The sequence below is a fragment of the Pezoporus wallicus genome, unplaced genomic scaffold (genome assembly GCF_028554395.1).
Source record: "Pezoporus wallicus isolate ANWC-B61680 ecotype Strahan unplaced genomic scaffold, APGP_CSIRO_Pwel_v1 contig_6382, whole genome shotgun sequence".
Taxonomy (NCBI): Eukaryota; Metazoa; Chordata; class Aves; order Psittaciformes; family Psittacidae; genus Pezoporus; species Pezoporus wallicus.
The window spans coordinates 3,144,674-3,171,164 of NW_026638015.1; the positions used below are offsets into that span (position 1 = coordinate 3,144,674).

Below are 26,491 nucleotides of genomic sequence, written 5' to 3' on the forward strand. Positions count from 1 at the left end.
AATGAAACTACACAACATGCTTAGAAAAACAAATGTACCAATATTGGATCGCATGCTGTTTCTGTGTTCTGGTGTTGTATAGAAAACAATCTAATTTTGCCTTTGTGTAACTTTCCTCCTACCAAAAGCTCTCAACGAATTCCTTAAATCATTATGTTGTTCCAGGCTTTATTCAGTGATTTGATTTCACTGCTTTAATCTAAGTGTGAACCTCTTTAGTAAATAGTGGGACAAAGCATCTGTGCTTCCAAAAGTGTTGGTGGATCGTGTCAGTTTTATTTAGAATAACACCCTTTTCATAACTGAAAAGTGGATACTGCTCTCAATGGGAGGCAAAGAAAAAAGACTGGACTCTTATAGAAGTTACGAAATATATTAGTAACCAGGGTGGTCAAGTGATGTGTCAGAGGCATATATATTATACTAGTAACAATTGAAATAGAAAACTGTGATTACTGAGAGGGTGGAGGGTGTTGGGCAAATTTATTTGTACTACTTTTGGTGCCAGTCAGTTGGAACCAATTCTCCAGGCATCTTTCAGCACTCCTCCCCCAGCACATCAGACATGAAATGCATCCACTCTGCTCTAAGAACATCTTACAGTACCTGTGCAGAAGTCTAAATGATAACATAGGGTACATAAGGAGGGAGAAGTACACCTACAGTGAACACCAGCTTTATAGCCCATCTCCAGCTCAAGTCTTCCTCAAACACACAGTTACTCCCCATTAACTGCAGGGCAAAAGACAGAAGACCAAGTCATCATGCAAGTTCATGAACAAGTTAGCCCAAGGCAGGAATGATCAGAAAACACCAAAAAATTACCTTCCTTCAGCTCCCTCCTCTTCAACTGTTGAACCTTGGTGTCCTTTATCACCAATTTCCAATCTCATTTCCCCTTCTCATGGCTACAGTTGCCTTTCACTGCTTCCATCACCAGTTCTCTAAGGATGATCTTCCTACCACCCAAAGCCAATAGGAAATAAATGGCACTTAAGAGTGAGAGATAACGGCTAGAAGATTCCACATCATGGCAAAGTTACATCAAGTTAACAACAAAGACAAATGGATAGCAATAGAATGAGTGGGGAGAAAACAGTATATAAGGCAGCTCATCTAGAAGAGGAAGATTTATAGGAGGTCACAACACATAAATGCCTAACAGTAGTGGAAAAACTCACCCAGTCTTCATACACTGAAGTGTAATTGTGGAGGAGGGAACAATCACTCAGTTAATATGACATTATTATATCTTTTTAATACCTTATTGCACTTTGAGGGTAATATTCTCATGGAGAAAAGAATACAGTCTCTTACTTGAGGAGATATACCTGGGCTTGAACTGCCAGCAAAGGCAGTACTGGGAAAGCTTTTCACTGTGCTGGTTGGCTTCCCATAGGTGCATATGACTTTATGATGTGTTTAATGGCAAAAACTTCCATTGCCATTTTCGTACTTACAGGAGAGCAGCAAAAAGAGCCCAGTTTTATTCTGCAGAGATATTGCCCACAAAACCATCAACTAAGTGCAAAGAGAACTAAATTGTTGACTCTGGCAGGCTCCCTGAAGCCCATGAATCTGCAAGTAGTAAGAGGAGAACTGAAGGAGAGAATGTTGTTGGGGGGTCATGAGTGTAGAAGAAGCCATAAGACCTCCATATCCCATAGACTGGCACAACAATCTAGAAAGCAAAAAGCATGTATATGATTGTAGATGTAGCTTCTCAAACATGGGAGTTAGTGAGAACCGCGATTAAAGCACCTCACATGATCCTCTGCACACTGTTTTTTCCCATCTTATGTGGTCCAAAGTGGACCTAAGCACTGTGAGTACCAATTTCTACTTAATTTTTGAGGTGATGCACATTTGGGCTCCCTGAGGAGAGAGTTTCTCACTGCAAATTTCCAATTGTCTTTTTTTTCTGCTATGGGTAATAGACACACAATCAACCATTCAACCATCAAAATATCTTCTGCTCTAAACAGAGGAGAGCAAGCTCTATCTAAAGTCATGTTGTTAAGCAGGGTCTTAAACCCCAATAAAAACCCAAGATAAACCCCAACAGTTTAAGCTGATAATTGTCTCACTATACTTAGTTCCATTTAGTCATTTGGTGTTTAAAAGAAACTAAACCACCGCTGACTTATTCATTAAAATAACAGTATTTTAAATTATATTAGTAGCCTACATTTCTTCATCTCAAAAATAACTGTTAATGAATCATGCTGGTATAAGGAAGAAAGGATAAAAAAAGGATGTATCCGCTGTAACAGGGGGTTATCTTTGTACAAATATGTAGGTGTTTGCAGCATTTGTAATGTTCTCAGTGGTTAATCCCATTGAGAAAGGAAAGCTTGCTCACTGAAGAGCTTTTGAGACGGATCAATAATTAAAGTAATACTACAATACTGTGCCTACCTCTGACTCAAGACGTTATCACTCACATTTTACAATGTTTGTAAATGCTGAGGGCAGACTTTTTTTCACCTCAGTGTAGCCTGCTCCTTGATGTTGCCAACAGATGAAGGTTTGAGATGCTGCACTCACAGCTGAGTTTAGAGTCTATGTAACAAGAATATGAAAAAGAACTCTCTTGTGCATATCCCAGAATCGTGGACTGGTTTGGGTTGAAGGGACCTTAAACCTCAGCTGGTTCCAACCCCCTGCCATGGGCAGGGGCACCTTCCACTGGACAGGGTTGTTCAAAGCCAGTGAGTCAGAGCAGGTAAATAAGCCCAAGTGAAAGAATAAAGAAGGTGTAAGCTTAAAACCTGTTATCAAAACCTAATCTTATGTAGATACGATTTCAGAAACATTACCATTTATTCCTATGTTGCTGGCAGCAGTGGTAGAACTCCATGATATTCATTAATTCAGAGGAAAACGCGTGGCTGACATCCAAAGCATTACTATGAAAATAGAACTGTTCTGGATATTATTTGGCAGTCACACCCCCGGACATCATGAGTACTACAATGAAATTTGACTTCCGTGTTCAAAATAACTCTGTTTTTCTTTCCAGACAAGAAGCGATGCAAATAAAGGCAGGAGAAAACAGCAACGCACATCCCTAGAAATGAATGGGATCACAGAAAGGAGAGTAATTGCATGAATAAGTGAATTGCAAATGTTGTTCTTGACTAAGTCATGGCTTTTCAGGTGCAGATCTTCATGTTTCAGAATCATAGAATCACAGAATGGGTTGAGTTGGAAGGGACCTTAAAGATCATCTAGTTCCCACTCCCCTGCCATGGGGCAGGGATACTTTCTACTAGACCAGGTTGCTCAAAGCCCCACTAAACGTGGCCTTCAACACTTTCAGGGATAAGGCAGCCACAACTTCTCTGGGCAACCTGTGCCAGTGTCTCACCACCCTCACAATCGTTGCAGGCTGTGTGTTTAGGAGAGAAATCCTCCTGTGGTATTACCTGTACACATGTTTAATTACAATGTGTGTTCACCAGCACTTCCATTACAGGAAGGATCATTTGGCACTCACCCCCTAGGATCTAGCCAGTTGTCATCTACAAAAGCATCTAAACTAAGTTAGGATGATTGTACTCATATCATCTAAGGCACAATTTCAGATATGAGAATTTTAAGTCATAAACAGTATATCTTCATAAGCAAAAAAAGTGCATGAAGAATACACTGTGTATCAAAAGAAAACAGTACATAAGGGAACAGATACAACAGGGTAATGTAAAACATGTACTTCAGACAATGCATCAGGTAGCTTCAGCTGAGAAGCAAATTTAAATTACTTGCAATAGCCTTTCATTTACAAACATCTATAATAGACCTAAACTGAAGGGAAGATCCAGCCCTTGGCTCCACCAATGGAGACCAGACCAAGTTTCAACAGGTACTGGAGGCGCAGCAATACTGCAAGCAGCACCCAGCAGCTTTGGGAACTGAGGAACCTCTGCATCTAGACAGCAAACAGGTGACCACAGTCCCCAGGGATACCTCTGTGACAACAGGGGACAGAAACAGAGTCTAAGTTTATTCACACCCCCCAGGCTGTGCTCCCTGTGGAGGTCAGGAGAGCCTGAGAGCATTCCCTCAGGTGGCTGAGGATGGGTGGAAGGGTGGGGAAACAGAACAAGAATAAACAGGAATTTATGAGGACATGGGAAAAACTTCTATAGAATAACTGCAAGAGTAAACTCTCCATAAAGTCTTAATGTATTTTTCCTGGCTGAGAATTTGGCAAGAAACGTACAAACGACTCACCCTAAGTCCCCCTGACTAGGGCCATGCTTCCCTTCCTGTTGGGAAGCTGCAAGGAATAGCGAAGGAAATATCAGCAGAAACGAAGGAAGAGAAATAAATGGGACTCACAGGACACATCTGAGGTCACAAAGTCTAAATGGAAGTGGAAGGACTGGAAAGAAGGAAGAAAATGCAGTGAAATTCCAGTGATTCCCAGTGAAGCTGGGAGATATAACCTGAAAGAGATTTTCAGTGAGGAAAATGAAAACGGATTACTGCTTAGGAAGCACAGCACTCAATGACTCACGAAAGTGCATGTCGTGTTGTACATAAACAAGGAAGCACCGTACATTTGGATGCTGCTCATTGCGCGAAGGACTAAGTGCAATTCCCACAGCCTCTTCTCAAGCCTTACTCAGTTTCTGAATGCCAGACACCAGTTTAACATGAAGATTTATCAAACCATACAGCAATACAGGAAATGATTAAGATGCATGAGTGACTAATCAATGATTTACATTTATGCAGGAAGGCCTACAGAAAGTAAATGCTCTGAGCAAGCTCCTACACACCATCCACAGAGTTGTGACACTGGAAGAGATGAACCTCTTATTCCACAGGTTGACAAGTAATGAATAAACATGAAGACACAGCTGTTTAAACCCTAATCCCAGTGAAAGTGGTGTATCTTTTGCTAAGGACTCTAATGGGACCACAATTTCAGTCAAGAAATGAAGGAACACTTGAATGACGCAAGACAGAGGACTGATAAAAAGCAACAGAAATGGACGTGTTGGATAACCAGAAGAGAACACAATAAAAGCATAGAAGGTATTCAAAGGTACTTCTTCTTTTCCCAGATCATTCCTTTGAACAGCCATAGTTCATGGACTTTTCTAAGCCCACGACTCAGGAGAGCAAACAGGGCACAGCCCTGGTTCCCAGCAGCCAGGTAAGCTGGAAGATGGGCAGCTTCCACAGCCTGTCCCAGGGCCACAAGTCACATTTCAATCTAAAGCAGGATGGTTTATCCCTACACCTCTACCACTGCCTTGTCTTTTAGTGCAACCTACACTTTGCAATATAAATTAAGAAACCCAACGTGCTGCTTTGATCCATTAAAAGAGTGGAATCATCTGTGGAACAAACGTGAAACATTTCACAGCTGCAGACAAGAAACACTGTGAATCAGAGCCTCCAGAGTCCAACTCCAGCAGAAGAACAACCCAGGAAGCCTTCCATTTCATTATTCAAACACCATCAATATTTCAATAGATGAATTCACAATATCCACTAGGAAACACATTTTTAACCAGTGCTCCACTGGTCCATTACCTTAAAGGATAGGCAGGGTTTCTTTGCCTTAGTGCCCTTTCCAGCTTACAAGCCCAAGCAGCTTAGCGTTTAAAAGTTTGTTGGGTTTTTTAGAAGAGATTATTTGAGACTATCTGACCACTAACTGACAGCAATGGGCAGCCCTTTCTGAAAGATGTATTGCTAGTGGTAAATAACATCATAAATAAAATACAGGTTCTCTCTTTTTATCATCACCTTAGTGTCTCAGTGTGGATTTTGCTTTAGAAGCTCACTAATTAAGCCTTACTGACCAATTTTAACCTTCATTTGTGTTCTTTAAAGGGCAGAACTGTCAGGGCTATTGTTGCTGTGTGCTGCTATGGTTGGGAAAAGCTTCAGCAGTAAATTAATTGATCTTTTTTACCTGTTCTGTCACTCTTTAACAGGAAAAGAATGGGGAGAAGCAGCTATCTCCTAGCTAAAGTTCTGTGGCTGATGATCATTTTCTTGGCTTTTACAACATCACTAGTTCACATCAGTCAATATTCTACATTTTCAATACCTACCTAGTGCAGTGATTCCTAGAATCAGTGACAGAGCAAACCCCCCCAACACACAATTGATAATGCCAGGTAAGAAACATATCTTCACTTAACAAGGAGCACTGTAAAGAAAAGACATGCAAACACAAAGGAAAAAAGAGGTGAGAAGAAACCCCAAGGTCTAGAGAGTGGATGTGCAGTGATGAGTTGAGCCCATAAGCATAGAACAGTACAGAGAGGTTGTGTAAGGATAGGTAGCTCAGGAAACTGGCTGGCAGAAAACAACGTCGTGGCTCCCAAAATGCCTGCAATGGATGAACTCGAGTAAGGAGACTCGAAAGATGGCTGAAGTTGTTAAACAGGAATCTAAGGATTGCAAGGAGACAAAATTTAGGGAACAGTTTTAAACAGTACAAAAATATGGAAAAGGAGATAGGAAATCAAAATAAAACAGAAACTTAATACTAATGGCAATAACCATAGATGGATACTTCTGAGCAAACGGGTACAGGCACATGCCAAGGACAAATCACGACAGTTCTCGATAGCAAATGGTCTCTCTCAATGGTCTGTGGATTTTAGTAATGCCTCCAATTACAGCACATGCAGGGAAAGTTTTAAACAGCACAAATAAGACTTACCTAGCTTGAGGCTACGTGCTAGAAACACTTAGGGAATTTGGGAGGACACAGGAATGCTAATCATAATGCAAGCTCATATTCTTAGCTCTTGATGCCAAAAACAGGGTGATCTACAGCAGCAGGTTTTGTAGGCATTCATGCAAGCCAGGCACAGCCAGTGGGAATTTCAAGCATGATGACAGCAGAAATTTCTCTGGAGAACCGAGACCTCTGAGGTCCTCGAGCTTGCCAGGGGAATAGTGTTATGAAAGGAATGAAAACAGGTATTACAAAACAACTTTAATTTTTGTTTCATTCAAGAACAGAACAATGTACCTCAATAATTAAGAAGCAGCTTATTCATTAACAACCTACAGGCATTAAAAATTACTGCCCATGATAAGGTGGGAAGGACCTTGAAATCAGTTTTTAAGAAGATGACAAGTGCTAAGTAATTCATGTAAGTAACAAAAGCACCAGAGTGCAGCAAAATCCAGCAAGCAGCGCCAGACTTCAGCACTTCTGCTGCGTATTCCCAGGCCAAAGAACAACAGGGAATATGGTTCATGTGTAATTTTTGAAGAGGATCTAGCAAGGTGAGCATTACACTGGACATCCTTTACTCAAAGTACTCCATGCAGATCCACTGGAGAAGTCTCTACACAGTGTCTGGGTATGGCAGGATGTCAATGCTCCACAGAGTGAAAAGTGACCACAAACACACTGCTGCCAAGGGATGACGGATTCACCACTAAGAGTATTTTCTAGGTGCATTTAGCTCAATTCTGAAAGACACACTTCAGTGGGGCACAGACATACAACCGGTTCCAGCTTAGCAGGTTTGCAATAGATCATAACGTGTTTCACAGCCAAACTCCCCCCAAGACAGCCCAACTGCGCGTCAGTCTATAGTTCTGTTTGGTTAGTTAAAGGATGATGCTGAGGGCTCTTGTAAAACTGGTGTGGTGGCATTTCAAACACCAGCATTTCAGTGTTGCCCTCATTTAAAAACACCATTTAAGAGGGTTATTATTAAATTTACAGAATTATATTGCTACACCAAAAAAAAAAATCATTATGTGTACCGGGAAACACCTTAAGAAATCATGACTTTACGTTCAAAAGTGCTGCACTTCAAAAGGTAGTTTGACTAAACAAATATATTTCATTTGTAAAGTATTCCAGGAGGACTGGAAAGAAAAAAAACAATTCAGTTGTACCCTATGGAAAAATACCTGCTGCTCTCTTTTTCTTCCAAGTATCTACATCTACACTAAGAGAAATCTTTTACAGATATATCCTAGAAAATCCAACGTTTTCACCCACTGTGGTTTGAATATTCTCATTCTGTCCAGTAGCATGGATCTGTGAAAAGCCATCATTAGGTAATTTTCTGTCCCATAGCAACCACTTTGCTTCCTCAGGGAAATATTTTTCCATCCTTAGGCAATACCTTTTGCTGTGTGGTTTCTTAAATGAAGCTGTTTGTAATCTAAAGCTAACATGACAGTTTACACTGGGCTTTGCAGAGGTTTATAGCTATATATGTGGAAAATCAAATGCCAGTCATAGGCTTTTCTCACTGTATATATGTATGCATTTAGGCAGCAAGAGCATTTCACATTTTACATAAAAAGCCTGGTTTTGTTAATAAAATATTGTTTGAAGTAATAGATTCAAGTTATTAGTCATACATATTATTAAACAATTATCTAAAAGAGAGCAAAGGAAACAAGAGAGAGGTAATGTTTTAATGATCAGAACATGCAGTAATTCCAATGGACTCCGCTAAGTGGTAAGTAAAGAAGACACCAGAACTTATAAGCAGCTTGAGAGAATCCTCCTGTACCTGTTACAGCTGAAAAAATCCAGGTAATCCAAAATTCCAGGGCTGCTGTCCAGCGCAAAGGAGGGTTCTTGGTTCTTTATCAAAGGTCTCTGTGGAGCTGGCTTTTGCTTAAAAGGGTTTTTTAATAATTAAATCACACTGAAGTGACTAAATAATTTACTGCTGCAATTTAACTGTGCAAGTCACTGCTGGAATTCCCTACTGGCATTACACAGAAGCCAATGTCAAGAGAGAAATACACAATGTAGTAGTAGACCACCATAATAAAGTCCCAAAAAAGCTATAGAAGCAGATGTCGTACTACACTGTGACTTGCTGTAACCACATGAGAGCTTGAGAGCTGACCTCAGTGTTTTCTCCATTCAAGCATACAAGGTCTATCATGAAAGAAGAATCCCAACATTTTTAATATACTTTTAATTTGGCAATCCTATAATGTCTTTTCATGACATCAAAATGCCACTGGTTTAGATTTTGATCAATTAAGGCCACTGGAACATGCAAACCCTTGCAGCCCAGAAAGCCAACCTGGGCTGCATCAAAAGGAGCGTGACCAACAGGCTGAAGATGACCCTGCCCCTCTACTCTGCTCTTGTGAGACCTCACCTGGAGTACTGTGTGCAGTTCTTGTGTCCTCAACATAAAAAGGACATGGAACTGTTGGAACAAGTCCAGAGGAGACCACGAGGATGATCAGGGGTTTGGAGCACCTCCCGTATGAAGACGGGCTGAGAAAGCTGGGGCTGTTCAGCCTGGAGAAGAGAAGCCTTGTGGAGACCTCAGAGCAGCCTTCCAGTATCTGAAGGGGGGCTATAGGGATGCTGGGGATGGACTCTTCATTAGGGACCGCAGTGATAGGACAGGGGGTAACGGGTTAAAACTGAAACAGGGGAAGTTTAGATTGGATATAAGGAAGAAGTTCTTTCCTGTTAGGGTGGTGAGGCACTGGAATGGGTTGCCCAGGGAAGTTGTGAATGCTCCATCCCTGGCAGTGTTCAAGGCCAGGTTGGACAGAGCCTTGGGTGACATGCTTTAGTGTGAGGTGCCTCTGTCATGGCAGGGGATGGAACTGGATGATCTTAAGGTCCTTTCCAACCCTAACTATTCTATGATTCCATGAAACCTTTCCCAGGGGAAACTGGAAATGCTTGGGATTTCAAAGGTTAAATGGCATGCCACCCACAAAAAAAGCTGTAGGAAGAAAGCAAGATGGAAAAATAAGATCCAGCAAGCTGTTGTACAACAGGAGCTCATCAGCAAACCCAGTTTCTCCAGCTATATTTTGAGAAATAAACCAATTGAGGAGGTTACAAAGGGTGAAGCTTTGAATTTTCATAACTATTCATTAGGATTGCTAATTTCAGCAAAGATGAAACATTCCCATCTCTCTCTATTCTGGCTCTTGAAACCAAATACAGAAAGAAAACTAGTAGGAATCCATTTGTTCTCATTGCACAATTCCAATTTTTTGTCATTAAGCTTTAATGTAAGGAAAAGACAGGAACTGAACAGTGTTTATTTCAATGATGATGCAATGTGATGGGTGCACTACATAATGTCATTTGATATCAAAAGACGTGTCCTGGTGTAACCTCCCTTATACACTGTGAGATGTCTCTGAAAATACAGAAGGCAGCTAAGAGCTTTGAAGCTGTTACTGGTAACTTGTCACTTGCTTTCTGTAACGGAATAGGATTTGTGACTATCCAGCCTTAGTGGTCCAAGTAGCTCAAAAGCTTACTTATGAAACCATGCCTTCATTAGCTTCTGAAAGGCTCATCTTTCTCCTTTAATTTATTGAGTTCTATCATATAAGCACCAAAAAGAATTGGACAAAACAGACTTAAGGCAAGCTTTGTGCCTCTTTGTTTGGAGGCTGACTCAAAGCTGCACTAATTAAACCAGAGCTCCCCAATGGGGCTTCTCATTCCATCAGGCAGGGCTGCCTGGGAGATGGGGACACATCAGTCATGCTTTTGCTCTTGCTGTGCCTCTTGAGCAGGGAGGACTGGTACAAGAACTTGCTGGGCTTGGGGAACTGCTAAACCATCAGTTAAGTTGAGACTGGACTAGCTCAAAGAAGTATAAATTAGCAGATATAAACTAGCCCTGGTTGGACAGGGCTTGGAGCAACCTGGCCTAGTGGAAGGTGCCCCTGTCTGTGGCAGCGGATTGGAACCGGATGAGTTTGAAGGTCCCTTCCAACCCATTTTCTGAATCTATAAAGCAGGACTAGCAGTTTTGATTATTGATTTTGTAACCCATTTGGGCATTTTGGTTCTTAATACTTCATATAAATTCCTCTTCAGTTGCATGTTCATAGTTTCAGGAATTAGATCAGCTCCCAGTGCATCTCAGGTGATGCCTCATGCTGTGTGTTTTTGAACATCTTATCAGATAAAGATGGAGCAGAATTAGAAACCCATGAGATTTTAATTGCTTGTGAAGCAATTTATGGCAGATTCTGACAAGAACAGAGAATGTCAGAAAACCAAGCAGAACTGAGCAGTCCTCAAGATAATTCCCAACTTGTAATAAAAACAGAGCACGGTACATCCATACATTTCATTACAAAGGCTGTAACCATGGTAGACAACGCAGCACAATTTGATTCTGACAACCTGTAATCCCAGTTATACCATAGTTTGAATCAATTTTTGTAAAGAATCTTGTAAAAGCCACGCTATTATAACTTTATACCAAGAACAACAGAACAAAACTTAATGGAAGTGCACCGAAAACTTCCTCTATTTTAGCTAGGGCTCAAGGGAAAGGCTTAAAACATTCCTACCACAGCACAGTATCGCTTTGACTGGCCTAACATAAAATGTGCTTGAAAAGATGGAGAAGGAGTACTAAGGGGAGATATGAGCAAACAATGGTGGGAGACTGGAGATTCCCTGCCACGTCTCCAGGCACAGGTAACAAATTCCTACGGAGGACAAGGAGCAGAGTAGCCCCTGCATGGTATTTCAGAGGTTCTCCAAACTGAAACATGCTCCTCTAAGTGTTGACTTTGCTGATCTTGAACTCTTCTCCAGAATCAAAGAAGTGTTATTGGAAATCTGTAAACAGCTCCAAGTGAGTCAACACTGCATAGGCAAACTTCAAAGCTGTCAACCCAATCAATATTGCAGTTACCAGGCACTGTTGGTCTTCAAAAATGCCAATCTAACAGAATCTACATCCCGATGATTTCTCGTGGTAATGTGTAAGTACGCGCTACGTATTTTGTTTTCCTTTGAGACATAAGTGATAAGTGATAACTGAGAGCAATGAAATTTACTCTAACTGCATGTCTCTCACCAGGAGTTTAACTGACCTATCGTCAGACGTTCTCCATACAGAATAGAGGCAAATTGTACAATAATACAAAGGCTATCCCATATAATTTATTCTTCCAAAACATACTGTGCAAGCATTTACAAGCCATTTGAATGAATTATGTCTTAGTCATGTTGAAAAAAGTATTGGTTAATTTGTCCCTACGATTTTAAAAGAAGGCTATTTGAGCTTTAGTAAATTGGGAATGTGGCTGTTGCTGCTCCAACATGTATTTCAGGTCTGAAAATACCTCCTTTGATCCAGCATCAAACTCTCAGTCACATTCAGTTCTGAAACTCAGATCCACAAAGAGATGAAGTACAGCTGAAGTGACAGAAAAGAGCAAGCAAGTACACCTCAAGTAACATTACCGTATGTTTAACATTTCCTTTTTACTTCTGATAATACTCTGAAAAATCCAACACTTTTTGTTCCTTTGTTAAAGCATCTGAAGCATTTTATTTCGAGTTTTGAGAACTTAATTACTCTAAAATGGCTTCTGTCACTCACAGCACCATAAGAAATGGATAGGCATAGACCCAGCTGCACAAGCACACATCCACTGACAAGTGGGCTTGCTGTAGGCATCCTCCAAGACCTCTTATGCAATATGTATTCTACAACCATTTCCCTACTTTGCAAAGTCCCTGGAATGTTGCATGGCTCATGAGGACACTTTGCAAATCTCAGGCCAGCATCAGGGCCATTATCTCCATTAAACTCCAAAGTCAGGATGCTCAAAAGGACCTCCATGCCCAAATTCTCTTGGCTTTGAATAAAAATTAAGCTGCTATTTTTTAATACTTAAGAAAAAGCCCACATTGTTTGATGAAATTCAGAATCTTCCTGTTCACAACTGAATTGTAAACCGCATTGAAATACCAGTATACTAACACAACGTATCAGTATGAATTAAGCAAGAACCATTCTCTATAAAGAACTTCTTCAAACAACCCCACTATCTGTATTCATAGAAGTACCTGTACATAATGACTATATAGTTATTACACATGAAAAATAATAAAATCAGTGCGTTTTAAAACAAATACAGTGCATCAAAATTACATGGATGACACTTTATAGGGGATGGGTGACAGCTACAATGATCCAGGGGGGACTACCCCACTTATTGCAATGTACATCTTAATCTGTAATTATATAGCTTAATAAACCTTAATATATATTAAACTCTTTTTCAATCTATTGTTCTGACAGCTTACAGTTTTTGATTGTTAATTGGGTCCATAGCATAAAATATTTCTTTTAATGCAGTCTTCTATCCAAAGCTGTCCTTTTTCTGCTGCACAGTTACTGGCTTTCCCATGAAAAAGGAAGGTAGGACCGTGTAAAGGAGGATACCTGGATACAGAATCCTTGCTGAAATGTCATCCACAAGACAAGTGTGAGATGAGGTGCAGAACTGCCTTGTTCTTCCTTGGTAATATAAATATCCAGTACTCCCTACAAGTAACACCACTCTTAAAATGAGTGTGTTACTCTCAAACATGTCAAGATCACTCTGCCATACTGACCAGAATAATACAACATTCAATCACTACTTTCGATACATGATTTCATATATGCAGACATAGCATAAAACACATTAAGAACAGACTATTCTATTAGTCACAACAATAAGCATCTTACAATAAAAACCTTCTTCAGTCCATCCATCTTTTCAATGTTCTGAGGCCCCAGTGTGGAGTTTGGAGTCATTCACAGCCCAGAATCTTTAACAGTGACCCTCTTTATCTACTGCCAACTTAACCTCAAGGCAACAGAATATGGGTCCACGAAAGGTTTCCTTAAGGGAAAGCTATGCTCCTAAAATACCTCTGGGTTTTGTTAATTTTTCTTCACCAGGAATCAGAACACCAAAATTAGACTTTTTTACTATCGCCCCCAAACAGAAAAATTACCATGGTTTAACCCTTACCTGACAGGAACGGGTTCCAGGGACTTCTACTTGGATATGGGAAGCAGGATCCTTTAAGAAGGGCAAGGAATGAAGGCAACATCAGAAAGAAGTTAGGTGTCAGAATCTAACTTTAAGGGGAAAATTGGAAAGCAGAAGTTTATGGAAGCAAAGCTCTTCTGATGGAATGATTTGAAAATGGAAACATGGACAAAAGAAAGGTTTTAAAGCAGATGGGGAAGCCAACTCCAGTTTCTCTTAGTTTCTACTACTCTGCTGTCCCTGCCATGCTGCACATGAAAGGGGGAAATGAAAATGAGGTAATGGAATGTACTGAGCAATGTTAAATGTGATTAGAGATGGCAGAGGATGGTGACAGGTTTTGGAAGACTGGAATATCTTAGCAATACAACTGGAACACTGAAGAAGACTGCTTTAAGTGCAGTGTTTGGAGTGACACATTGGAGAGTCAGGGACCACTTTCTGTAGTGGTGAACAAGACGCTAACACTCCCCTCTCCGCCTCCGTAACAGAATCACCATCACAAAACCATCACTTACCCTTCTGGACAACACCCTGATAGCAGGTTTTGTAATTATTTCAAATTTAAACCCCATCTCCTAGAAACAGTTTTTCTCTTCTTCCTCTCTATTCTTTGGCTATATTTTGACAATTCCTGATGTACAACCTGAAACGAGCCCATCTATGAATGTGCATTTCTGCCACATATTTTCTCTGCATCTCTACATCAAGCACTATAAAAAGTCCACAAAACACTCCTAGGGCTGGTTTTGAATATTGATGGAATTCTGTTTTCATAGCTATTCAATTATTATTATATCATTTGCACAACTTAGTGCAGTGTTTCCTATACAACCCCTCCAATTCCACACGCTTTCAAACTTTTATCTTAGGAAATGTCAGCCTAAGTTTAGTTTAAAAGCATTATTTTACACTATAATTATCTACAGTTCGTGTCTGAGTGTCTATAAATTCAAGGGATATTGTTATAGTTGGGAAGTTTTATTGTTATAGTTGGGAAGTTTGGCCATGACGGATGTTATAAGGCAGTTCTGTTCGGTAGCACAACTCCCTGTTTTAGAAAGCTCTTTCTAACCACACTCCCACAGGAATTTCATAGCAAACACCATTTTCCAAAGTATTTGACATGTCAGATACATCCCTGAAAGTTTTCACTTTTTACCACCCCAATTATAGATTTGGTTTAGAATGGCCTGTGACAGAAGTGTCAGAGTTTTGATGTTTTAGGGATCAAATGATGATCTTGAATAGATGTCCCATAACTACAACTTCCCTAACCACAAGCAAACAAGAGCAATGGTTGTGCTTTGATTTTCTAGTATTAAGGAATATAAAGGGATATTTTTAGTAAGCTGAAAAGGAAGAAAAGATCTGCCTACCCCAGGGACTGAAACAAATGTACATTAAGATACTCAAATGCCCCTTAGTAAATTAATGAGGGATAAATTTGTGGGGGTTTTCCTACCAGGTGGACGATAGATGGGTTAAAGTGTTGCTTCACTTACTACTGCATTCAACTTGTTTAAATCTACTACATGAAACATTACACAGATTATACACAAGAATTGCAGGGATCTGTGTCTTAAGGCTGCTTGTGCAGCAGAGGATACTCCAATTATCCCTCTGGAATATGCTAGAGCAAGAAGGAAGTGCAAGAAGGAATCAGTGTTCAGAGTTGGTAAAACAAAATACCCTTAGTGGGAGCAAAACCAACTGAAAGACCCCGTTCCTGATAGTTTTCAGGAAGCTGCAGCAGCAGGTACAACAATGTAACATGGAAAGCTTGAAGGGGAGTCTCAAGGAAAATAAGCTTGTAGTGGAAAATTGGCAACTGACTTTTTCATTGTAATAACAGGTATTCAAATGGAACAGAAAAGCAAAGGCAAACATTGCCAATATTTTGGCACTTGTAGGAGTTATCCAAAAAAAGCAGATCTAGGTTCTCTACAGCTTTAACCTGAGAAAAAAAATGCACATTAATGCTGCAAAGGAGCTGACACTTTTCATCTGCAGCCCACTCAGCCAAGGAACATCCACTTATATACCCTCATGCATTATTCACCAGGAAAATGGAAATAATCTACCAGTGGTTAAGCAGCTCAGAAGCAAATGCAAATCAAGGGAAAACAGTTAAGAATGAGGATCATTCACAACTCCCGACACCAGTCTGGAGGCTCCTGTGGGAGCCGCACAAATCATCACAGCCCCTGTCTTTGGTACCACTTAGCCTGAAATCCAGTCTCTTTCCCTGGGAAAAGCACTGACCTATGCCTGTGCACTGAGAAGGAGCTGCCCTCATTTGGATTCAAATGAATTTTCACTCCTTATCAATAAACGTGGGTTCTTCAGCACATACCTGAGAAAGGCTGATTTTTACCTATTAAAAGCTTGCATTTATGGTAGCACTGACTACAGTTATGTTCATTCTTTCTCTATGAAACTTTGCACACACAACAGGGAGGCATAAAAATAAACCTAAAGTTATCTACAAAACATTTCCAATGAGGAAATAAGTTACTGCTGCCACAATCTTCATTTTCAGTGGGGATTACCTTCGACCATGATTTATGACAATCATTTTATTATCTTTAGGAGCATACAACGGGAAACATGAAGGTACATGTGAAAACAGAAAGGCCGGTTTAGGTGTGAAGGAGTTAAACACCATTACTTGCAAGCTGATGAGAACAGAAGAAAGAGGCACAATTTTTCCAAGTGTACACAGATTACTCTGGACAAATTTTCCATGAAATCTGCATAAATCTCATATTATGAAGTATTTCCATGTGCCTGAATGTATTATCATCCATGCACACTTGGGCTGTTGTAAACTCCATGCATTAATGATCATTATTGGAATTTAATAGCTTCAACCCTCTCATTTCACTCTTGATATTTGGTTTTTCCTCCACAGTTTATAAACAGCAAAACAGTTTTCAATTCAATGGAAACTCCTGTTTGTTTTTCAGGCAAGACATTTCCAATGGAAAACACAGATTTAATCAACTAGTTATTTATTTCAACAACTGGTTGAACCCAAAATCTCTGCTGGCAGCCCTAGACCTGCTTTCATGAAATTACAGAATGACAAATTACAACAGAAAACATTTATGTCACAAGTGGAAAATTAGAAAGTGGAAAATAAGGAATTAGAACATCAAATTTGCCTCACTCCAGGTGGCAAAAAATCCATTAAGATCATGTTTTTCTGCAGTCCTTTCAGATATATATTTGACTGTCAAAAAGCCTGAGGCAACATGAAATCCTAAACGTCAGTTATTCCAGGTAAAATGAGTAAAAGATGCTGGTGATGATGAAGAAATCAGATCAAAACCCACCTCCACTTAGAATTCAGGCTGAAATCTTGTTTTAATAAGAATTTGGCTAATACCTTAGAATATGTACACTTGTTAAATGGTCAGAAACACTACTGACATAAACCACTGTACTGGCAGCTTTAGTTCAATTGTATTTCCTTTCATGGATTTTCAGTTAAATTGGCTCCTTTATATCTGCTGGAGTAAGATCTGGAGTGTTAAAACTACACCATATTATAGGGATTGTGTAGTGACAACACACCACTTAGTCAAGAGACACAGGACCTCGACTCAGCAAGAACAGAGCTCAGCTCTCACTGTACGGACATTACCAAGACATTTTTAATGTTCTTCTAATCCAGACCAAAACTCTACTTTCATGGTGCCTTCTTGAAGATTTCCACAGAGAGATCTAAGCATTCCCCTAGGAAGACCAAGCACAAACACATCTTCAAATGATATTCACCTCTGATTTTCAGGATCCTATGTACTTCAAACATGATGCTTTCCCTATAGAGCTGTATTATATATTTCATAGACTGTTTGGAAGCATTTCTGTGCCAAAAATAGCCACCAAATTTAAGATCAACTGCAATCTAAAACATCCTTTACAATAACTTATTTTATATCACTAGCACATTGTACACACATACTCAAGATTTAAAGATTATTCATTTAGGTTGAATAATTGACGTCTCCTGTGCTTCTATTGCTGATCCATCTACAAAGAAGTGGCATTCTAGGAAAAGATGAAATAGGTACCCAAATATTGTGCCAATTACTTCAGAATTCGCTTCTCTTCACATACAGACTATACTGATCTTATCTCAAATCCACATGTGCTAAAAGAGAAAAATCTTGAGTATCATTTGAGACCTGATTTTGATTTCAAGCCTCTTTTGGGCCAGTGCGAATTGCACTGATTTTCCTACATGTCTGAATGGGGCGAGGTATGCCCTTTATTTTATCCATAAGTAAATCTTGACTCTCTGTGTTCAGTTTTATGCAATTAAAAGATGTTCAGCTTTGCAGAAAAGATTCTTTATCTAATGATAAAGTAAGTTTAACTACTGATCTGGTTTTTATCATTTCAAACACATCCATTATCATCTTGCCCTGTCACAAGTAAGCAACCTATAAAATGTTATTAACAGAGAAATATGAAAGCTGTTTGGAAAGGACACCCTATAGCTTGTATGAGACTAATGTAAAGGTAATGGCTCTATCAAGAAACATGCATTGTCATGACTAGAACCCATTTCTTGTAATCCTCCATCTATAGAAGCCTATTAGGAACATAAGGCATAGGCTGCTCTTTATTCAATCATGATCTCTAATGATAATGATTTGATAACGATCTGTGTACTCGCCTGACACCCCATGAAACAAACCCTTTTGTCTTTTTAAACAGGGCTTTCCCTGCAACAACCGAGTCAAATGCCAACCTTGGGTGACAAGGGCTCATATGAGCACACTGGTGCTCACTGATGGGTCAAATAACTCTATACCACACCAGTGCCACCTGCGTACTCCTGCCCTGCTTCCTGAACCCCTTCCAGGCACCTCTCATGTACCAAAGATTATTTTAGGGTTATTTACCCACCAGTAAAAAACTTGCCAAAATTCTCAGACTTGGCTGACTTTTCCTTATTGCCTGGAAGCAATTCAACCAGAAGAGAGACTTTCATCCTCCACAACATGTATTTTAATGACTCACTGTTTTCCTATTTCTTTCTAGCTTCCACCAAGCTTAACGGACTTCAGCATGATTATTAAGATACTGCAAACAACAACAACAACAAAAAAGCCTTTACTTTTCTTCAAGAAGAAAAAGTGTATGGCAAAAACAATTTAGCTGTAACCAGCAAAGAATGATCTAAAATTAGAGCCTGTTGTGTTAGGGATGGTAACAAAGTGTCTAAGCCATATGCTGGTATAATCTATAAAAGCTAGATTCAAGGCTGGTGTCAGTGTAACTTACTGTCTCAGAAACCAGCATAACTGCTATTGTACATGAACCCAGTATTAATCAAATCATTTCAGATTTTAATTGTATATAGCACTGGATCAACATTTGGGTATCAGAAGCACATTACAGCTTTACCATGGTACGCGAAGAACACGCCGTTACCAAATACTAAGTGTATCTAAATGGGGAATCTTTGGTTTTAAACAACTCCTTACTCCATTTTTTCACTTGGAAGAGTTGAGCCAGAAGAGAAGCAGATATTTTCATCACAGAGAATATTTCAGATTGCACAGGACACAGTCCAGCAGCTGCCAGAAAAAGACTTAATAGATTGTCTTTTTTCTTCTCCAAGAGGAAACCCAAACACACCCTAAGATGAGGCACTAGCCTAAATCCACAATAATTCGTGTGGCTTTTATCCAGATTTACACTTCCTTAATGCTGAACACGATTTGTCACTTGCATAACAGAGTTTAGACACCAGGAAAACTTCCCCCATCAATTGAAACACTTCCCTCATCTGTTGGCACAGAATGAACTGTGACTGATTATTGAGACGTAGCCAGGGGTGGAAAACACTGACTGTCCTCAGGGCAGGGTGATTCCTGGCTACCACAGCAGACACAGGGGTCATTTCCAGCCCGTGGGATGCAGTGCCAGTGTTAAAGCACCGTCACCATAGCGACCCAAGCATCACCCACACAGGGACCCTGTTCCATAAATCTCTGGCAACACCCTAGACTTAGTAACAGACTCTCCATCCTTTTAACTTTCAGTTATTTGCAGCAAAGAGGCAGATCCTTTAAAAAGGGGGGGGGACACCCTAAAGCCCTATTATCTTTGGGATAATTCCATAATTTTTTTTTTTTTTTTTTTTTTTTTAGAAATAATAAAGTAAATCAACAAAAATCCTAAATTCTGTTTGGGAATGTCACATAATAAAGTCCACCATACAACGAAAAAGTTGACTATTTCCTCCACATCTCTGGACATGCCAAAAATGATGCTTAATTGCATAAAATTCCTGCCAGTAAGTAACTTTTGAAAGGTACTTTCTCAGATCATCACCTGTACTCCACAGAAGGCTGGGAAGCACTGTTAACCCACAGGGATTCTCACTCAACTAGATCTTCTCTTACTTAAAAATACACCCAAAAAATCCTGCAGTGCAGGCACATGGAGAGAAACCTCTACCCCCTTTGGAGGCAGACTGGCTCCAAGCTTTAGCTTTTGTCAGTAAAGATGATGCAAGGGAAACCCTTCTCCATCCAACCAAGACACTGGATGTCCTCCCACTGTGCACAACCAAGCTAGCAATGAAAACAACCAAAAACCCCAAAAGAGGATATAATTATTTACAACAAGGAAAAAACAGTCCTCTGGTAAAAATCCAAAGAATGACTATATGAGGAATCTAATTAATGTAAGTTTGCTTTCATCTAGTTGAAATAACCAATGTCCAACCAGTCCTTCCATCTTTTGTCTCTTTCAGTTCATATATTAGAATATGCATCTATTGCTTATGAAGATGTCTGAATAAATGAATTCAGGGGACAAGGAAAGCATCCAAAAGTCCAAAGGATCTATGGGGAGGACTGAAATGGTTTGGTTAGCTTAGTCTAAGGAACCTTTTTTTGCCCTACTGCTACACTACAAGTCATCATGTGTAGTTCTCTGCTGCTTTCCTGTGTTTCCATCTCATGTATACCCACTGTACATTAATAACCACAGAGCAATATCCCAGCACTTGCCCTCTGAAGCCACAGGTCAGCATCAGAGTCCCTGCAGCTTCTGCACTGAAGACCAGAGCATCTCCTTTCCTCCTCCTGCATCCCCATAGCCTGGCCAGTTGGTCACATTTAAGACAGGAAACCACAGGATTCAAGCCCACAACCCCAGTAGAATATGTGCCTCCTCCTCTGGGGTGAAAGAGCCATCAGGTTCTTCAGCACCTCCTCACCTTCTGTAGACAACTCCTTGACAGCAAATGCTAAATCACAATGCCCTGCAATACCTGTGGATAAGGGAGAAAAATTCTGAGCCAGTGGTTCTGAAGAATCCTTTATTTAAAGGCCTAAAAGCTTTTTTGATAAGATTATCTGGAAATAGTCAGTAGACAGATGAAATATATCAAACAGAATGTAGCATTCTACTTTTTATTTGTTTTTATATATATCATTTCTTGCCTTTAATTTTAACTCCATGCCCTCTCAGAAATGAAATCTCATAGATATATCCCCCACTTTATTTTCCTGTAATGATATCATAGCAGTTTGCTCTGGCTATTCACAATCTCTTTGTTCCCTTCACAGCTTTTCCTAGTCATAGAAGGAAGAAATATGTAAAAATAGGCCACAAGAAACTAGACACACTTGATCTGTGCAGCAAAAATAGAGCTCTTTTAGCACCTGGCATTCTCAAGAGTGTTAATGAAGCCGGCAAGATAAGCCAGGCTTTGACCCAAAATAAAAAGCTTAGCCCTTAAAAGAAAGGTAAAGATAAACTTGAGCTAACACAGAAATTGCTGGGGACTCACGGCCTCTTTGGATTTCATGTGATGCATGACCCTGGACATCTGGATAAGTGCCACATGGACATGCAGGAAGGACTGGGTTTCCTTCTGAAGGCAAAGAGAGTGAGACAGGACCAGAGTATACAGCATAAGATAAAGCCTGTCTCTGTGGGATGGGGACTACAGAAGAGAACAACTAGAATCACACACTCACAGAATGGTTTGTGTTGGAAGGGAGCTTAAAGCTCATCCAGTTCCACTCCCCCACCATGGGCATGGACACCTCCCACTAGAGCAGCTTGCTCCAAGCGCCATCCAACCTGGCCTTGAACACTGCCAGGGATGGGGCAGCCACAGCTTCTCTGGGCACCCTGTGCCAGCGCCTCAGCACCCTCACAGTAACAAATTTCTTCCTTACATCTACCCTAAATCTCCCGTTTCAGTAACACACATGAAACATTAATTTCAGGCTGCTAAAATCCGTGAGGTCAAAATACACCTGTACCTTGGTGCCTGCAGTCCCAGAAATGGTACAAGAACTAGTGACTGACTGTTAGAAGAAAGAGAGAGAAGAAGCAAGCAGCCAGCTGCCAGTTTGCCCTTGAAAGGCCTTTTTCAGGAGACACGAATTATTTCTTCAGGATAAATAAATGATTTGTGTTAAACTGCAGATTTGATAAGGCACATTTAAAACTGAAAACACACGACAGAATTATGTTAAATTTTGCTATCTCAGATGTTCCAAAGAGATGTAAGAGGCAGTTTCCCAAGTAGGAAATGCTATAATACAAAAGCTTATATAGACAGAACAGAAATTTATCAAGTAACGGGTTAGGTTTTTTCATAAGAGAATCCTGTAGGAGGAAGAATAAAATCTGGGCATTTTATATTCATAGTTTCCTTATTTCTAAAGGCATACAGCTAGAATGATAGCTTTAGGATGGTATCTTTACTGGGGTACTGAAGTCCTAGCCTATTGGAGTTAGGAGAAATACATAATTAACAGACAACCAGAGATACTCCTACACACACACAAGAAATACAATCCTACTGCCGTAAGTCTTCCTGCCTCTTCAATTCAATAAATCTTTTGTCCTTTTCATTCGGCATGGATTTCACCCCTTTATAGCCACTCTGCTGGGTAATATTTACTCTGCAACCTCTTCTGTATCGAGACAGCATCCTGTTTTTTTTTCTGAAAAATCCTCAACAATTCTTTCAGCGACATTACATCAAAAACAGAGTGGAAAATAAGTGTTTGGACTTCAAAACCTGGATGGGAAATTCTTCAAGACACACACAGAAAGGATAAGAAGAAAAAAAATCAACCCAGAAGAGATTCACTGAGAAAACCACCTTGTTGCACACTAGTAGGATTCCCAGGGTACACCCTGGGCAGACTGCAGGAGACTGGAATCCACAGTCCAGTCTGATACATGCAACCACCCAGATGGAAGATGTGCACGTACCCACCCATGTTACGGAAGGAGCAAAGAGATGCTTATATTTTTAGCTACTCCTGAAAGCAAACAAAGCCAGATAACTCCAAAGTAATTATTTCTCCAGTATCTTTAAAACCCAGTTACTGTCACAAAAATCAGGTCCTTTGGGACTGCCACGTGCGACTGGGGAGAACCATGGAAACCAGTGAACAAGACATCCTCCTGATTCAGCTGCCCTTACACTGCAAACTACAGAAAAATCTTCTAAGACACTTTCTGTGTCACTGAAGTGGACATCTGGCAACGAGACAAAAGAGGAAAAATAAAAATAACATCTCCAAACACCAGTTCCAAGTACAGAGGGAATGACAGAAAACACTCAAGTTGTTTCAATTGCCTTGGACACCATGGGAAGATCACAGAATCCCAGACTGGTTTGGGTTGGAAGGGAGCTTAAAGCTCATCCGGTTCCAACCCCTGCCACAGGCAGGGACACCTTCTACTAGAGCAGCTTGCTCCAAGCCCTTGTGTCCAACCTGGTCTCGAACACTGCCAGGGATGGGGCAGCCACAGCTTCTCTGGGCACCCTGTGCCAGTGCCTCACCACCCTCACAGTAAAAACCTTCTTCCTTCTATCTAGCCTGAACTTACCCTTTTTAACCTTTACTGCAAAAGATCCAGCTTATCCCAAAATCCAAGGGAAAGACTGCCAACTCAGGCACCGCCCAGGAGATTGAGATATAAATGGAATAACAGCCACAGCGTGAAATATTGTGAACAGTGTGAACTACAGTGTGAAACATTACACATTACAAAGCAGTATGCTTAAAACCCTATCCCTTTATCAAGCCTTATCTATAATTCGACTACAAATGGACTTCTACGAGGATACTATTTCCTTTTCAAGACACTGCATATTATCAGATCCATTTTCAGGAACATTCTGACATTAATACCTTGTTATGATGATCAGATTATGCAGAAGATGTTAAAACACATTTCTTCAGAGAAGCCTAAATTCTTAAATTGCCAAACCATTGTATGCTGAATAGAACACATAATAACAAATTTACTTTGATAAATGGTTTGAAAGAAAACTGTTATGTTTAGCTGTTAAAAATCATGTAAATATAAATTTAGCATAACACAAAGAGGAGTTCCAAGATAAGGGAGTCAATGAAGTGTAAGAAATCTGTTCAAATGGAGCAGATCAGCAATTACTGAAAAGATTATTTGAATCAATCTAAAAGAAAAATCCTATCCTTCATAGAATCATAGAGTAGTTAGGGTTGGAAAGGACCTTAAGATCATCCAGTTCCAACCCCCCTGCCATGGGCAGGGACACCTCACACTAAACCATGTCACCCAAGCCTCTGTCCAACCTGGCCTTGAACACTGCCAGGGATGGAGCATTCACAACTTCCCTGGGCAACCCATTCCAGTGCCTCACCACCCTCACAGGAAAGAACTTCCTCCTTATATCCAATCTAAACTTCCCCTGTTTAAATTTGAACCCATTACCCCTTGTCCTGTCACTACAGTCCCTAATGAAGAGTCCCTCCCCAGCATCCCTATAGGCCCCCTTCAGATACTGGAAGGCTGCTATGAGGTCTCCACGCAGCCTTCTCTTCTCCAGGCTGAACAGCCCCAACTTCCTCAGCCTGTCTTCATACAGGAGGTGCTCCAATCCCCTGATCATCCTCGTGGCCTCCTCTGCACTTGTTCCAACAGTTCCATGTCCTTTATGTGTTGAGGACACCAGAACTGCACACAATACTCCAAGCGAGGTCTCACAGGAGCAGAGTAGAGGGGCAGGATCACCTCCTTCGACCTGCTGGTCACACTCCTTGAAATCACTAAACTCACAAATACTCAGGTTTATGTTGATACAGGGTTTTTTTCGTGAGAGTACTTGTTTTATATGATTGGCAATGTAACCAACTTGCTTCTGCATTTGGAAGGCTATCCCTATTTAAATCCAGTTATTCCATGATTCCATGGGAGCGATTTCTTTTTCCAAATGGGAGTTATACTGAACCTAATTATTTTCAATAGCACAATAATTAAGACCCACACTGGCACATAAAAATCCACATATTCAGAAGTTACAAATCCACCCCTATGCCTTTAGTCTTGACTTCACAACCTATTCATAGCCTATAAGCCTATATATAAAGGAAATTATTGAGTGTAAGAAAAGGTTTGTGATGAAGTGCTCAGTATAAGGACCTACATTACATTGAGAGTTTCTTTTTAGTTTATTCTGGGGGTTTTATGTAGTCCACCTCAATATTCTGGGAAACAAAGGCATTTTCTTCAGGAAGCATTCCTGACTATTCTTATCAATCTCTATATTACCTGTTGTGTTTGGTTCTGCATTCTTTTTTTAACTCTAGGATTTATTTCATGTTCTTTCATCTCTTTTCCCTGTGTTCTCACCATTGTGAATGGGGGAAATAGAAAGCCACAGGGTTCTGCACACATCTGTTTCTCCATTTGTCTTACCTCTATTTTTGACCTGGCTTCACAGCACTGCGTGAAATCCGCCTGACACAATCTTAGAGAGCTCTTGAGGCTCATGTTGAAAAAATGATGTACAGAAAATACATGAACTTTTCAGGAATACCAGAATACTCTGTGTGACACTTCAAATAATTTTTCTTCTATAGTAGTCCTTCTTGGGCTCTCTCATCTCTTAGAGCTGCATCCAAGGCTCCCTGCCTTCCCTTTCTAGGTGTGGACCCTCTAATATCCTAATATTGAATTGCCATCCAAACCCTCCCATATACAGAGACCTGCATAGACCACACAGAATCACTGAATGGTTTGAGTTGGAAGAAACCCTAAAGCTCAGCCAGTTCCAACCCCCTGCCACGGGAAGGGACACTTTCCACGAGAGCAGGTTGCCCTAAGCCCTGTCCAACCTGGCCTATGTATCATGACTGTAATGATCACATACTTCCCAAAGGGCATACCCTCTTAGAAAAGCACAATTATCATAGAATCATAGAATGGTTTGAGTTGTAAAGGACCTTAAAGATCATCTAGTTCCAACCTCCATTATAGAAAGTTTAGGGAGAGAGATTTAGTGGACCTGGAAGAAACTAGCAGAAAGGTGCTTAAGGCAATGCTGACGGAACAGCAGCAGAAATAAAACCTGCGAAGTCCAAGGTCGTTTCTTATATTCAATTCAGATTTTGATTCAAGTTTTACCTCTCCTCAGAGTTCTTCCTATCAGTTCAGATCAGCTCCTTTTCACTAAGGAGAGAGTAGCTTTGGAAGAGAAACGTGGGCATGGACACAGTACCATGGTTGGGAAGATCCATCTGTGCTCTGCGTCCTCTTGCTACAGCCAGACATACTGGTGTTAGAAACAAGATACATCTGTTTAATAAAGGTGCCATCGAACCTAGAGCAAGTAAACCAAATGGATTCAAAACCAGCAGAA

At 40.4% G+C, this 26,491-nt stretch overlaps 1 protein-coding gene across 4 annotated transcripts in view; it reads right to left on the reverse strand.

Moving 5' to 3' along the window:
- Positions 1–26,491, reverse strand: part of SHANK2 (SH3 and multiple ankyrin repeat domains 2) — a 359,601-nt gene that overhangs the window by 239,841 nt on the left and 93,269 nt on the right. For 2 of the 4 annotated variants that reach the window (XM_057408746.1, XM_057408750.1), the window contains one exon: positions 13,783–13,833. The exons of the other annotated variants lie outside the window; for them this stretch is intronic. In XM_057408746.1, the coding sequence (XP_057264729.1) occupies positions 13,783–13,833 (51 nt within the window). The remainder of the gene's footprint in view (positions 1–13,782; positions 13,834–26,491) is intronic. 4 annotated transcript variants of the gene reach the window in all.